General features: G+C 44.6%; 3 protein-coding genes across 3 annotated transcripts; all 3 read left to right on the forward strand.

Moving 5' to 3' along the window:
* The first annotated feature begins 1,489 nt into the window (after positions 1-1,489).
* Positions 1,490-6,964, forward strand: LOC123098878 (poly(A) polymerase I). Its single transcript, XM_044520956.1, has 14 exons — positions 1,490-1,654; positions 1,778-1,853; positions 2,089-2,199; positions 2,360-2,457; positions 2,547-2,633; positions 2,730-2,866; positions 2,976-3,048; positions 3,143-3,188; positions 3,265-3,374; positions 3,460-3,567; positions 3,668-3,727; positions 4,321-4,382; positions 5,332-5,644; positions 6,235-6,964. Exons 1-14 carry the CDS (start codon positions 1,559-1,561, stop codon positions 6,532-6,534), a joined length of 1,677 nt encoding a protein of 558 aa, XP_044376891.1. The 5' UTR covers positions 1,490-1,558; the 3' UTR covers positions 6,535-6,964.
* Positions 6,965-7,816: 852 nt separating this feature from the next.
* On the forward strand, positions 7,817-10,566 carry LOC123100472 (sorcin). The gene is made up of 10 exons (XM_044522401.1): positions 7,817-8,032; positions 8,122-8,180; positions 8,314-8,354; positions 8,482-8,513; positions 8,760-8,788; positions 8,969-9,005; positions 9,106-9,162; positions 9,771-9,847; positions 10,083-10,156; positions 10,301-10,566. Exons 1-10 carry the CDS (start codon positions 7,952-7,954, stop codon positions 10,318-10,320), a joined length of 507 nt encoding a protein of 168 aa, XP_044378336.1. The 5' UTR covers positions 7,817-7,951; the 3' UTR covers positions 10,321-10,566.
* Positions 10,567-10,950: 384 nt separating this feature from the next.
* Positions 10,951-14,935, forward strand: LOC123100473 (solute carrier family 40 member 1). The gene is made up of 6 exons (XM_044522402.1): positions 10,951-11,184; positions 11,274-11,424; positions 13,170-13,366; positions 13,449-13,889; positions 13,960-14,380; positions 14,494-14,935. Exons 1-6 carry the CDS (start codon positions 11,054-11,056, stop codon positions 14,620-14,622), a joined length of 1,470 nt encoding a protein of 489 aa, XP_044378337.1. The 5' UTR covers positions 10,951-11,053; the 3' UTR covers positions 14,623-14,935.
* The last annotated feature ends 54 nt before the right edge of the window (positions 14,936-14,989 follow it).

The following is a 14,989-nucleotide window of genomic DNA, read 5'->3' on the forward strand; positions in this document are numbered from 1 at the left end:
AAGAATGAAGAATGCAAGATCAAGAATCCGCAGATCAACAATGAGTGCATGGAGAAGATATTGCTTCAACTTAATAGACGTTCAAGATCAACAATGAGTGCATGGAGAAGAATGCAAGATCAAGAATCCGCAGATCAACAATGAGTGCATGGAAAATATATTGCTCATTTTGGTTTTGGGAAGGCGAATACATTGATTTATTGATAGAAAGAAACTTAATAGACGTTTGTGCACTCATTAGTACAATCGAAGGTAATGAAGCGGCTGCATGTGCAACTAGAGGGGAAGCAACGTCTACTTCTTTAGAACCAAAGAATAAGAATGAAGAATGCAAGATCAAGAATCCGCAGATCAACAATGAGTGCATGGAGAAGATATTGCTTCAACTAGTGGGAGCAGTTATGGAAGTTGGAAATCTTCTAAAATGCATAATTATGGTTCTTGTTTTCTTTGGTCTTGCTATTCTAGCAAAGATTTGGTGATGTCCTATGTATCCAATGTCGTTGAAAAAGCAAAGAAATGTATTATCTTGTGTCAAATTGAAGTGCAAATTTCAGATTTGCGGGCCGGCGGGAGCGGCGCCAGACCAGCCCCCGCAAAGCCGACCCGTAAAAGAGCATATTCCGCGAAAATCCTTTTATACGGGTTCGTTTTGCGGGGTCTGCCTCTGCGGCCGTCCGACCTGGCCCGGCCCGCAAAGCCATTTTTTCGCGAACTGCCAACGCGTTTTGCAGGTCGGCGTTATGCGGGGTCTGCTAGAGATGCTCTAATGGATGGGTTCCCATTACAATCGCATTGTTTTATGACCAAAGTTGCGCCGCTAAAACTATACAGCTCAATCTTCGCTCTCCTCTTGGATCATGGAGGCTCCACGGATGGATAGATCCCTGTAGCTCATTAACGACTCTTGAACAGTCGGATGCAATACGAGCAATACTGGCATGCAGATCTTCAGCTAGAGATAATGCCTCCTTGCATGCCAAAGCTTTGAGCGTCGCTGGATCCGTAACACCCTCAAACACCACGGTAGAAGCACCCCAAATAACCCCCGCAAAAAAAAGCGCCCCAAATAATGGCCTTGGTCATCTTGGCACACTACACCTCGGTTGGCCTACTTAACAATCGCGTTGTCCGCATTTAGCTTCGCGATTCCCAACCCTGGTGCTTGCCACTTGGTAACTGGCCTAACACGCCCTTGCCCGCCTCCTGTTTCCCTCCACCTACTTCCACATGATCCCAACCGGGCGAGAAATAGCATTTGCGTTGAGCTACTTTTTCTTTTGAGAAACATCTCTTCTTCATACTCATAATAATTACGGATACACTGATTTGGATCTAAGCTCGAAGAAAATACAAAGTAACACTGGTTGGGCTCAGCTCGTGGCTCACTGGCCTTAATGGGCCGTATCGCGTCAGCCCGACTGCGCCCGGCCCCTCTCTCCGTGGCCACTACATAGCGGCCCGCTTCAGCCTGGCCTGCCAGGTACAACAACCGTGCGCCGTGCGTGCCGAAGACTCCCCGCCGCCACCGCCCCCGCCTGCCTCCCCAGGCCATGTCATGACGGCGGTCCGACGGTGCACCGACCTCTCCTCTCTCCCCTCCCCCGCTCCCCTCCTCTCCCGCCTCAGCTCCGCCGCCTCGCGTCTCCTCCAGGTCAGTCGCCACGCCGCCTCCTCCCCCGTGCCCGTCTGGCATTCCGTCGAGCACCTCGCCGGCGGCGCACTTAAGCAATTTTTCGCTCTGTCTCTAACCCATCCATCGCTCTGCCACCTTCAGATGAGGAAGTACGGCTCGAGGAAGGAAGGCGGCGGCGGTCTGCGGAACGGGCGGTCCAGCTCCGCTTCAAGGCCAGGTAAATCATATCGATGCAGCTCGCCTTCCGCAGCTGTTGTGCAGCTGCACGGGTAGCTTGTTCTCGTTTAGCTCCTGTACTTATTAGTATCACATTCTCTCTGCACTGGTTTTTGGTGTATGGGAAGCACCCAGTTGTTCGTTTCGAGTAAAGATGTTCAAGTAAATCCTGACAAACAAATGTAAGCCATGTATGTCTATGCAAATTGACTTTATCAACTGTTATTCATGTGCAGGATCCATCGATCCTTCCTCGTGGAAATATTTTGACTCGAGAGCCGTTGGAATCCCCGCGGGCGCTATACCTCGCAATTGTATGGCTGTTCTACAAATGCTGAAACGAAAAGGTGCATAGAAGTCGCTTGGTTATTTATCCCTGTTTCAAAGCTAAGAGCTTTGGCACCACATTCATGTCATGCTTTTGCTTCTTAATACACCACTGTGCTAAAAAATAAACCACAGAATGTAAGAATGTATGCAGTACTCAAGGACAAAGTTGTTTTACAGGATTTGAAGCTTATCTTGTTGGGGGATGTGTGAGAGACTTGCTACTCAAAAGGGCGCCTAAAGATTTTGATGTGATCACCACTGCAAGTCTCAAAGAGGTTTCAGCTCATTCAAAGATCACACGTGTTCCTTTTTTCCAAAAATAATGATACCATTGTCCCATTGACGTGCTTCTGATTCTTTTCAGATTAAAGAACATGTTTTCTCACGTTGTTTCATCGTTGGCAATCGCTTTCCAATATGCCTTGTTAGATGGCGTGGTTCATTATTTGAGGTTTGTTATTCATAGGAACATTGGCATTTTGGATACTGGTTCTTAGAGCATTGTTGTCTAACCCTCGCTTGCTTATGTTTTCTTTTATTCTTACAGGTTTCAAGCTTCAAAACAAATACGACTCAAGTGAAAGGAAATGAAAATGTAAACTGCTCAGAAGATACAGATGGCCGTGATGGGGGGGATATTCTTCGCTGGAAGGATTCATTGAGAAGAGACTTTACAGTAAACAGGTAATATGTTCTGTAGGAAGTCTTGTACTTCAAATGCTCATCAAATGCAGTTTTTGTGAAATATCATGGGAGCTAAATTACTAACATTGTTTTAATGCTTGTATGGCAGCCTATTCTTTAATCCATTCAATCACAGAGTTTATGATTATGTGAATGGAGTAAAGGATCTAAGAAAAAACAAGGTAATAGTGAGTGAGAGTCTTCTCAGGCAGATTCAACCATGTCCTCGTCTACTTACCCTTTTCCTTCTGCTTAACTCCTTAAATCATCAATCAGGTGTGTACAGTGATTGCTGCCCATGTTTCTTTCAAGGAGGATCCTGGTAGGTGTTCAAGAATGTCCTTGATTTGTATTATCATTATCTATCCAAGACAAATTTTGATTCTAATTTCTTTCAGCCAGAATTTTGCGTGGCTTGAGAGTTGCTGCTCGCCTTGGCTTTCAGTTTTCCAGCGAAACTTCTACTGCAATACGTGATCTTTCTCCATCCATCATGGATATCGACAAGGTTTATCTCCCTGAAAGCGATGTGCAAACATATATATTTTCTCGTGTATTTTCTCTTTACGTTGATGACCTCATTTATTCTGCAGCCAAGGTTGGCTATGGAAATGAAATATATGCTATCTTATGGGGCGGCAGAGTCTTCGATTAGATTACTTAGAAAATATGGACTTCTCGATATTTTGCTGCCTTTTCAGGTAAGTTGAGCAATGCGGTCTCGTTGCTAGACAAGTAGATTTCTGGTCGTGACCACTTCTCTTTCAGCTTACTCATTATTGAATGCTCTTTGAATTTTAGGCAGCATATTTGTCAGATCAGTTAAAGGGCAAATCTAGTGACAGAGGGCTGATGCTCATGGTGAGTAACTCTGAAATGTGCCATGTTGTGTGGAAAATTGGATTCTAAATATAGTGCAAAATTTAAGCGCACACTTAACTCTAGTTTTGCTATTAGTGTGGGTACATATTCATATCTGTCAAAATGATGGGGCTGGCTTCGTTGCCCTGAGGTATTCCTCACCTTGGCAAAAGATGCTTCCATCAACACTCTATATTAGGTCTCTAGTCATCTGCAGTTACGGGCTTGTGGGGCTATCCACTGGGTTTATTTTTAATTAGATTGACTTATTGTACATCCCCAGTTTCTTTATTGCTGGGTTATTTGGTGAAAAGAACTGTTTTCCTGTGCACACGTCATGGCACTGGCAGAGTGTTGCCAATAACTAGATGATGTATCTGTCACTTTGACATCTTTCTATACTTTAGAACTACCACTTATCATGTTGCTTATTTCTGATGCTTTCTAAGTTGGTATTATATTTCAGCGGTACTTGATTCCCTTTTCAAATTGCTGTTGCCATGTGGTTGTCCTTCCCGTTAGTTCATGTGAAATTTGGATTTTAAGATTATGGCTTAATATGTTGTCTCCTGCTGTTGATTTCACTTGTGCAGAATCTATTGGCCAATCTTGACAAGTTCTTCTCCGCTGACCGCCCATGCCACTGCTCTTTGTGGTAAGAGTCCTTGAGTGCTGAAGTCCATGTCTCGACTTGACTGTGCTTACGATTGTGGGTTTACTCAAGTTATACCAAGGGCAGTAAACCATACAGTGTTCCTTTGTTTGTACTTGCTAGTATTAAAATATGCTCCTCGGGAAGTGCTGGTACTAGATATACCAAGTACCAACCAGACAAGCCTAAAGTATATCTAGTAAAACTAATATACACATTTGCTGGCTCTGTTAAGGGCTGTTTTATCAGCATGGTGGGTGTGTACTTCCGTAATCTGGTGGTTGTTCTAACATTTGTTATCAGCTCATGTCATATACTAATATCATCACTTTAATTCCTGGGTTTCACATTAGAAGATAATCATGGTTTTGCTATATCACCATATTTATCTTCTTTACATTTTGGCACACAGTTTATTAGGCTATATCATCATAATCATGGCGTACTCCCTCCGTCCGAGTTTATTAAGCACCCTAGTATTTTGGATCAAACTTTGGCAATCTAAATATAACTCACAACATATGATTTATATGCTACAAAAAGTATGCCATTAGATTTGTGTTGAAAAGAAGATACCATATGATTTTTGTGACATTATATTCATACGTATTTTATTAGTTAACTTTATGGTCAAAGTTCAACACTAAATACAAGGAGGACCAATAAACCCGGATGGAGGGAGTAGTTTTCACTTTCAGTCTGGTTGAGTAGAGAAGACAAAGTGCATCTTTTATAATATCTGCATAGTACTCCGTACCACTGTCAGTGTGCATTTACGTTGTCCTCTTTTGTGCCTATACTAGCACCCATTATTCTGAGTAGGCAGACTGTTTTTTCTGTTTCTTTATTTGACAACCAAGTAGCATATCTTGACCCAATTTTCAGTCCTCGGTATGAATATTCTTTGTCACTCATGCTCCGGATATTTCATTCACTTGATATTATTTAACAGGCTAGCACTGTTGGCATTTCACAATGCATTGGTAAATTCTCCACAAGATGCCCAGGTAATCAAGGCTTTCGCTGCACTGATGCATTTTGGAACATGGGACAGCGCCATCGAGTTCCTGAACGAAGATGTTGGAGCACCAGTTACATATGTCCCAGAAGCTTTTGGGCTTTCTGGGGCCAAAGTGGATAATCTTATGGAACAGACATCACATCTAGCGTCACTAGTCAAATCTTCGGTTGATACATTGACATGTTTAAATACTCTCAAACAATCAGTGATCAGATATCCAGGGGCATCACAATTTTCAGGACTTGTAAGTACCGCTTTAGCATATCCTAATTCCCAACCATGCATCTTCACACCAGCAGTTCTTACCTTTTTATTGAATTTTCTGTTTTCCTGTTCTGGGAGCAACTTATGTTATTTTCCTGTTTCCAGGCTGAATCAGCAGTGCGTTTTGTGAAGCGCTTTTTAATTGCATCTTTAATCTTTAAATAGTTGTTTAGATTGTTTCTATGCTCTCAAATATTGGTATCATTTTATTATCACTTCCACACGTTTCTGTTTTACTGGGCAAATAGAAAAAGAAAACAGTGGTTGGGGCTCTTATTGATGGCACTTGAATCAATATTGCCTAGCCACTTAAGTTAACACACAGTACACTGATGAATCGCTGCCAGTTTTAACAAGAGAATATGCATGGATGTAGCAGAACAGTCGCTATATAGTTTAGTTAAATTGCTAATTGCCTTGTACTACCTCCGTCCCGTAATATAAGAACGTTTTTGATACTACACTAGTGTCAAAAGTGTTCTTATATTATGAGACGGAGGGAGTATATTTGTTCTCAAGTCAGTCGATAATCATCATGCATACTAAGATTTCTCGTGGGTCTGTTCCCAGGTTTTTGTATCAGCCAGGGAGAAGGGCAGAGTGTTGGGGATATTTAACGGCCTTGACTCTGACCTAACTTCATATGACAAGAGAAGAGGGATGCATGGGATTGACTATAAGTTGCTGGAAGACGGAGTTACTGCCGAGGTCCGATTTGTTCTCGGAAAAGTGATCATGGACACCATGAGTGCTGAGTCACCGTGTGCATCCACCGATGCTGCTGCTGCTTTGCCAAGGCCAGCGGCGGATGTTACTGATGCAGACCATCGTCCACTGTCCACGTTATTTCATAGTGGTGAATCAGAGTGAAGCAGCAACACCCCATCTGTTTTCATCAATGCTGGTAAGCACATTGAAGCCCTCAGATTTGATGGCGTGAAGTTCAGGATGGCCAATACGAACACAATGCTACGATTCTGTCGGTCACTGAACTTACCTTGGGAGGATGCCCTCCTGGTTGTGCAGAAGATCAAGCGTAGGCTGTAGACAAGATACATGTAAGGTTTATCTTGTTTAATTTCTTCCGTTTACTAGGCATGTAAGTGACGTGAGCTAGAGTTAGAGTGCTGTCAGCATGTGTGGTTGCATTTGCAAAGATTCAATAAGAAAGTGGGCTGAGCTTAGGGAAAATGGAGCTCTCCATTTTTATCAATTGCTTCTATGTTCATGCAAAAAATGAAAGGAAAGGCAGCCTACTGCTTCAGTTGTGTTCTAAGGACAAATTATGCTTCCCAGTGAACTTCCCTCCATTTCAAATTATAAGATGTTCTACTCCATCCAATCCAGATTAATTGTCACAGCCGTAATACAACTTTAGTACAAAGTTGTACTAAAGCTGCAACAATTAATTTGGATCGGAGGGAGTAACTTTTTTCTGAATCAGATCTATATAGACGCGTTTTAGTGTGTTTGTCCACTCATTTTCAATTTGTATGTAGTCTATATTGAAATATCCAAAACATCTTATAATCCGAAACGGAGGTAGTACTAATTTCTCATCTTCAATTGTGGGGAATTCCATTGGTTAGTTTTGCCTAGAAAAGAGATATGTTTTGACTATTGTCGTGGATTTTAAACAGATAAAGGGTAAACGTTGGAGAGGTGTAGGTATAAACAGGAGGAAAAAAGAGAGAAGATGAGAAAACCAAGAAAATCAAATACCTAAACATAGGTAAGAAAGCTTAAGGATGGCACTTCAACAATCTACTAGTTCCCACGATAGTTTTGGTCGCGCAAATTTAGTTTGAATAAATTTACGGTAATGTTATAGCTGGGTGGGGGTGGCAAGGGGATGCATTTTTTGGCAGTTTTAGTTAGGAAGCGAGATCAAATGGTGGCAGTTCTGAAAAGAAATTGTCATGCGGTTCGAAAGAAATTGTCACTTCTCATACAACTAAAACTGCCATCACCCTAAAAAAAAACTGCCATCAAAACGTTCGTAAATGCCAACCCCTCCTAGCGAATGTTCGCCAGCTAAGAGGACCCATAAGTTTATTCTTAATATATGCATGCATATTTAGTTTAGACGTGAATTTGACTATTGCGTGCTAAAACAATTTCTCCTGTAAAATTTATTGTGGCCCTCCCGGAGGCTGGAAAATACATACGTGTACGCACATTCCGTATCCTATGCTCGAAGGCGGAAGTTCACGAAGACGTAAACCTGCCAGCTTCCACCTCCCTCCCCCCACCCCCCTGAAACGCTCTGGTAGTCTCCGTCGCGGAGATGGAGAACGCGGTGGTGCTCCGGGAGTTCGACCGCGTCGACGCCGCCGGCACCGGCAACATCACGGCTCCTCAGCTCCAGGTTCTCCCTATCCCCTCACGCCCCCTACTCGTAAGCGCCTGCGACCAGAATTCGACCACTAACGCGCGAATCCGCTCTCCTCCCGCCAGAGCGCGCTCGCCGTGGGCAACCTCGACTTCCCCCTCTCCGTCGTGCAGCAGATGATCAGGTCCTCCTCCTCCTCCTCTGTCCGCCGGGGCTTTCGCCTCGTGCGCTCTCCTCTGCCTAATTTATCCGATGACTCGAGCTCATTTGGGGATTGGGAGGGTCAATGATGATGATATATGTACTGTACTGTGCAGGATGTACGACTTCGATCGGAACGGCACCATGAGCTTCCAAGGTTAGCCGCTCCGGTTCTGCATGAACTTTACTACTCTAGGGATAGTTGACCATTGGCTCCATGCTGTGGTCACTTCGAAAGATGATCTGATTTTGACCCCGCTTGCTGTATCCCTTTGTACTTGCAGAGTTTTTGGCTCTTAACAAGTTCCTTCAGAAGGTACGGGGGATCTATGTTTCGATCTGTCATTTGTCTTTCCTTTTAAAAAACCGATAGTCTTGTGGCCATGGTATTTGAAGTTAGGTAAACAACTGAATTGTTAAGTAAATTAGTCTGTACTAAAGTTACACTATATGGTACGCTACACTACATTTCGGAGGAGTGAGCTTCATTGCAATACATTCTTATTCCATACTTCCTGTTTGAATTGATTGTTTATATGCTCTACTCCTTTTCAATTTGCAGGTGCAGGGTGTCTTCTCCACCCTAGAAAGGTATCCTGTTTCGTGAGTTTGCAGCCATGTGTGACATTCATACATTCATAAACTGTTCAAGTACCACTCTAAACTTTGTTACAGTTTGTATTTTTCTCGACTTTAGGTGTTCAGTATGTTTGTGCGTGTGTTTTGAGATACTATTCTTGTCTACTTTTCTTATCCTCTCCTTATTTTCAGGGGTCGTGGATTTCTCAGCCTTGAGGATGTGTATGAGGTGATATGTTATTTTCTCTAGTTTTGAGATGTACTGTCAACTGTATCCCGTATGAGCAACATTACAGGATTTTGTTTAATTCCCTCCATGTTCTATACAGGCGTTGATCAAACTCGGTTTCTCTTTGGATTCACCTGCCTTCTACACTGTCTGTGAGGTACTTCACTTTCATTGCGACTGCACGGTTGATTGTAGCATTATTCATGCCTAGCTTTAGAGGCTCTCCCAAAAGGCATCATGAGCTTGTGAGGAACTATTGCAGTGATACATTTGAAGGGTGAACCTGTCCAAATTTAAAACTTGAGATGAAGAAGTTATTTATCCTAAGATGCCTTTTCTTGCAAATTGGGGCATCTAGGTGTAAAACTAGTATTCGTCGATCGCCCACCGTTGCTGTTCCAAAAACTAGTGTTGGTCGTTGAAGTACTAAGATGAGTTATATGACCATGGGTTTTCATATTTGAGCTTGAAATGGGTCATGCAACTGAGAAAATGTAGGTGGAAACTGAAGTCAACAGTGAATATAAAATGAAAAATTTGCAGTAATATCCCTGTAAAAAAAAAAACTTGCAGTATGACAGAACTTGAGAAAATGCTACTTCAGTATTCTTTAGTTCGTTCGTCCGACCATATCCATTTCCTAGTTACGCAGCCTAGAGGCCTTGGCTAGTACTTCTAGTAATGAATAAGTACCTGTAGCTGCATTTGTGCTTCTTATTCTTTAATTCATTTTGTTTAGCTAATCTCATACCTGTCTATTCTCAGAGCTTCGACAAGAGCAAGAAGGGGATGGTTCGTTTGGATGAGTTCATATCGATCTGCATCTTTGTGCAGTCAGCCCGGTATGCACAGCATGGTTCCGACGTGCATTTCAATGTTTCACAGTACACAGCTGCTGGACATCTTCTACTACTTTGCAACTAAAACCTAATTGTTGACTGGTCTGTGGTTACTTCATATACATTTAAATAACGAGGAACATTTTGCGGAAATGTGTTCAGTGATTTTGTCTCTCTCAAAGTACCATGTGCTAAATTTTACTCCGAATTACTGATGAAACATTTTCTTGGTTTCCAGTAACTTGTTCAGTTCATTTGACACAACCAAGCAAGGGAAAGTGACGTTGGATTTCAACCAGTTCGTCTACTGCAGTGAGTTTCAGCCCCCCTGTATATACACAACTGCTTATATCTCATGCTCGTCAGAGTCTAGACAACCTTATTATTCCTCAAAGACAGATGAAAGGTTTTACCACCCTTGTTCACTAACTTGCATCTTTCCGCATAATTCTACAGCGGCGAACTGCAGGATATAGCCGTATTGCCTGAAACTTGTAGTACATGGAAGACCAAAAAAGAAATGCCACCCTACACCGGAACCACATGTGAAAGAATGTTCTGGTGGCACATACATTTGGAAGTCCAAATTCCAAGTCATCATTTGGTTTATATTCGTAGTGTTCATCAGATATTATGTGATTTTATTTAATACCATCCAGGGCTGTATACAGAAACAAGAAAAATGAGAAGATGCTTATGCATGACTGTATGCTTTGTGATTCTGCATCTGAAACCCAGGAACAGTACCATGTTTGGATTATTATTCTCCCACTTTCTTGCTCCCCCTATCCTGCATGAACTCCAGGGTTGGAGAGTTGACCATTAGTTCCTCCATGATGTGGTGACTTGAAATGATGATTTGAATTATTATTAGTATATATTTTGGTTGGTATCCATAATATAAGAGCGTTTTTGACACTATTAGTATACAGCCAGCCATGTCTGACATCCATAAATTGTTTTTTTAGGGGCATCCATAAATTGTTTTTTTGAAGCGTTTTTGGCATCCATAAATTGTTCAAGTGCCATGCTCTGTCTGAAGCAATTTCTTCTACAAAGGCCTAGAAAAGCCCATCTGGCTACCGTGTCAAGGTCAAACTCTCGCCCACCCCCGAACCCCACAAAAAAACAAAACCCCGCTCGATCGCTCCCCCGATCCCCAACCATTCTCCGGCGAACCCGCCCCATCCGCCGTGCTTGGGTAGATAGATGGAGGGCCTGGCGGAGGCGGGGAGCGGCGGCCATCTCGCGCCTCTCCTCGACGGCGTCGGCGGCGGCCTGGACGCGGCCCTCCTCCGCCGCCTCTACGCCGGCCACTTCCTCGCCCGATGGGGCGCGCGGTACGTACGGCCAAGTGCCTTTCCGTCGCTTCAGCGATTAATCCCACCCTTATTCGATCGCATTCCATTCGCATCGTGTCGCGTCGCAGCATGTGGGAGTTCTCGGTGGGGCTGTACATGATCCGCGTGTGGCCGGGCTCGCTGCTCTTCGCCGCCGTCTACGGCGTCGTTGAGTCCGCCTCCGTCGCCGCCTTCGGGCCCATGGTCGGCACCCTCGTCGATAGCCTCACCTACCTTCAGGTTTCTTCTTTCACTCTTTGTTTCCAGATCACGAGAACTTTGCTCACTGAAGGACGTCCCTCACTGAACGAACTAGAAACAGAGCCCCTTTCCCGTATAAAAAACTGTTTTAGGGGGATCTTTTTGGCAAAAAAAAAAACTACTCCAGCAGATCCTGTAAACGTGATTTCTTTTAGGGACCCCATACAATCAGCCCATGTGAGTGGGGACCCCGTACAATCAGCCCATGTGAGTGAGTGTAAAGAGCAGCGGAAACGATCAAAACAACGGGTAGGGTGTTTTGGATCTCGGCCTCCATGGAGATCGATTTTTTGTAAAATTCAAAATTCAAAATTTTTGGTTTCAAAAATCTGAAAAAATTTGTACATGTAAACAAGGATGTGAGGTGTGTGTGTGTAAAATTTTAGGATGAAATGAGTTGAAATGCAACCTGTACAAAAATGAAAAATGCATGGTCTGAAAGGATGAATAGTATCATGTGTTAAAAAGATCCAGATTTTTTTTTGCATAGACCTCATTTCAACGTATTTCATCCTGAAAATTTACACATGTGCATTATACCTTCATGTTTTGGATCTGTATTTTTTTTCACAATTTTTTGAAACGTGAAAATATAATTTTTCATGAATTTTGAAGTTTGCATTTGGAGGCTTCCATGGAGCTCGGCCTCCAAAAGCAATTTTCACAAAACAACAAGCTAGTTTTTCACAAGCACCAAACTATCCAATGTTCACCACAATAATATACTTGCAAGAGCAGCTCGCTACAACATCAATACCCCAACATAATCATCAACATATCAAACAATCCATGCATGTCATGTCTCCAATGTCAACACAAGCAACAAACATGAGCAATAGGTACCACTGGCAAGCAAACACTTGAGCAGCAACCATTACGACAAAAGAAACACCAAATCAAAGGGAGACACAATGATTTACGTGAAAACCCCTTGCGGGAAAAACCAGAGGCAACAAGGAGCAATCTTCCACTATAGAAATGAATCAAGTACATGGTGAAATCCTCGCAAAAAGAAGTACATTGTGGAAGCCAACAAGGAAGGGAGGCTCCAAATCCTCAGTTTTAGTAATCAGATTTGGGTGAATCTGTAGATCAAGTGGCTCCACTTCCCTAACCTTGGAGCTATAACAAGAACCCAACTCCCCCTCTATGCAGGGGGAAAAGGTATTCCCGTAAACCTTTTCCTAAAGGTGTCACGTCAGCGTGCCGCCTCCGGCGTCCGCCACGCCGCCACACCACCGTCATAAACCATTTTTCCGAGGATCCGTATAACCATTTTTAGGGAGAGTTTCTGGGGGGACTTGTTGGAGATGCTCTAACATAACCGCAGTGTCTAACTAAAACCTCCTCAAAGACGACCAATCATATATATTTAACTAAGTAATAAATCAATCATGAAAAGGGATTTACTAAACAATTGAGAATGTTAGGTTTCATGTAAATTATGGCAATACAAGTTAGTCATCCATATTGTAAAAACCGTCTCAGATTTATTACTTATCATAACAATGGTATTATGAAACAACCATCTTGAATATAAACTGATTATGTGAAAATGTGATTGTGATAAGCCTCATATATATGTGAATATTTTATAGAACTGTGTTGGATGAGCAGCCTTATTATGTGAGTTCTTGTAGTAGTGCATGGATGGGCCGACGAAGAGGAATTTCTTAATCAGGATTAACATTCGCCAGTGACTTAATATACATGGCTAAATGCAGGTTTTGGGCCTGTGGCTACTAGTTCAAAGCTCATCCTTCATCGTTGCCGGAGTCTCCGTAACCGCGCTGCTGGTATACGATGACCTGAAAGTGACGAGCTTCCCGGTCTTCGTGGCTCTGGTCGTGGTCACCAACGTGTCCGGCGCGCTCGCGGCGCTCTCGACTCTCGCCGGAACCATACTGATCGAGAGAGAATGGTACACAATTCGAAACCCACAACTTAACTAGCTGCATTAGCTGTACGTACGTGTTGTTTGATGGCCGCGATGGTGCATTCAGGGTGGTGGTGATGTGCGGCGGGCATCCGCCGGCGGTGCTGACCAGAACCAACTCGGCGATCCGGAGGATCGACCTGAGCTGCAAGCTTCTGGCGCCGGTGCTGTCGGGGTTCGTGATCAGCTTCGTGTCGGCGCAGGCCTCCGCGGTGGCGCTGGCGCTATGGAACGTCGCCTCGGTGTGGCTGGTGTACTGGCTCTTCGTGTCCGTGTACAACGGCGTGCCCGCTCTCGGCGCCAACAGCCTGGCAAGGGACGCGGCCGCGGCAGCGCCGGAGGCCGACGAGGCGGTGCAGGGTCACGGTCGGGACGCGTCGGACTGGAGCGAGAGGCTGACGACGCGGCTCTCAGTCCTGCCCTGCTGGGAGTCCTGGGCCGTGTACGCGAGGCAGGAGGTGTTGCTGCCCGGGGTTGCTCTCGCCATCCTCTACTTCTCCGTGCTAAGGTAATTGAGCACAGTTTACGGATACAACAAGAAACATTTTATTTTGATCTTGTTTCTGTTGCTGCTGCAGCTTTGGGACGCTGATGACGGCGACGCTGGACTGGGAGGGCATCCCGGCGTACGTGATCAGCCTGGCCCGGGGGTTCAGCGCCATGGTGGGCATCGCGGCGACGGTGGTGTACCCGGCCGCGCACGCGCGGCTGTCCACGCTCCGGACGGGGCTCTGGTCCATCTGGACGCAGTGGTGCTGCCTGCTGCTCTGCGTCGGCTCCGTCTGGGTGGGCGGCCGCGTGGCGTCGGCGTGGGTGCTCATGGCCGGCGTCGCCGCCTCGCGGCTCGGCCTCTGGATGTTCGACCTGGCCGTCACGCAGCTGATGCAGGACGGCGTTCCCGACGCGGACCGGTGCGCCGTCGGCGGCGTCCAGAGCTCGCTGCAGTCCGTGTTCGACCTGCTCACCTACGTCATGGGCATCATCGTCTCCGACCCCAGGGTACGCACGTTCGTGGTGTCTTTTGTTTCGTTCAGTTTGTGCTGCCAAACGGCGAGAGGAGTACGGTGCTAAACTGGTGATGATCTCCGTGTGCAACCAAATTATTATTACAGGATTTCGGGGAGCTCATCGCGCTGTCCTTCTTGCTGGTGACCTGCGCTGCGGCCATGTACACGCTGCACGTGTACCGCGTGCGGAAGCACCTGTTCCACCTCGACAAGATCTTCGCCAAGATGCAATAGCCATGATATCAGTATTGAAAATGAGAACATGCGTGTGCATGACTGTACGATTTGTAATTTTGTAGTAGCAGTAGTATAATGCCATGCTTAGATTATGGACCCTGACAAGTGTCATACGTGTGGCACGGCGTAATTCCGTCATGACATTTTTTTATGGCAAGTTTAGTCATCCGAGGATGACAACTTTAGTTGTGAAGTATGACAACTCTCTGTTTGGATAGCAAGTTTCAGTTTTTTAAGGGTTTGTTTTTTTCGGATAGCAATTTTAGTTGTAAAAAAAGGCGGCCTGACACTTATCATTTGGGTAGATTATTCTCCGACTTTCTTGTTTTCTGGATTTCAGTATTTTCTTCTGCAGTTAGAATTC

The sequence above is a fragment of the Triticum aestivum genome, chromosome 4D (genome assembly GCF_018294505.1).
Source record: "Triticum aestivum cultivar Chinese Spring chromosome 4D, IWGSC CS RefSeq v2.1, whole genome shotgun sequence".
NCBI classification, from domain to species: Eukaryota; Viridiplantae; Streptophyta; class Magnoliopsida; order Poales; family Poaceae; genus Triticum; species Triticum aestivum.

Excerpts from the sequence above, each read along its gene's own strand:
- LOC123098878 (XM_044520956.1), top strand. The coding sequence starts at position 1,559 with ATGACGGCGGTCCGACGGTGCACCGACCTCTCCTCTCTCCCCTCCCCC. Across the intron at positions 2,200-2,359 it reads ACAAATGCTGAAACGAAAAG|GATTTGAAGCTTATCTTGTT; the intron begins GTGCATAGAAGT and ends GTTGTTTTACAG. Across the intron at positions 3,189-3,264 it reads TTCTTTCAAGGAGGATCCTG|CCAGAATTTTGCGTGGCTTG; the intron begins GTAGGTGTTCAA and ends AATTTCTTTCAG.
- LOC123100472 (XM_044522401.1), top strand. The coding sequence starts at position 7,952 with ATGGAGAACGCGGTGGTGCTCCGGGAGTTCGACCGCGTCGACGCCGCC. Across the intron at positions 8,181-8,313 it reads GTCGTGCAGCAGATGATCAG|GATGTACGACTTCGATCGGA; the intron begins GTCCTCCTCCTC and ends TGTACTGTGCAG. Across the intron at positions 9,163-9,770 it reads CCTTCTACACTGTCTGTGAG|AGCTTCGACAAGAGCAAGAA; the intron begins GTACTTCACTTT and ends GTCTATTCTCAG.
- LOC123100473 (XM_044522402.1), top strand. The coding sequence starts at position 11,054 with ATGGAGGGCCTGGCGGAGGCGGGGAGCGGCGGCCATCTCGCGCCTCTC. Across the intron at positions 13,367-13,448 it reads ATACTGATCGAGAGAGAATG|GGTGGTGGTGATGTGCGGCG; the intron begins GTACACAATTCG and ends TGGTGCATTCAG. Across the intron at positions 13,890-13,959 it reads CTCTACTTCTCCGTGCTAAG|CTTTGGGACGCTGATGACGG; the intron begins GTAATTGAGCAC and ends TTGCTGCTGCAG.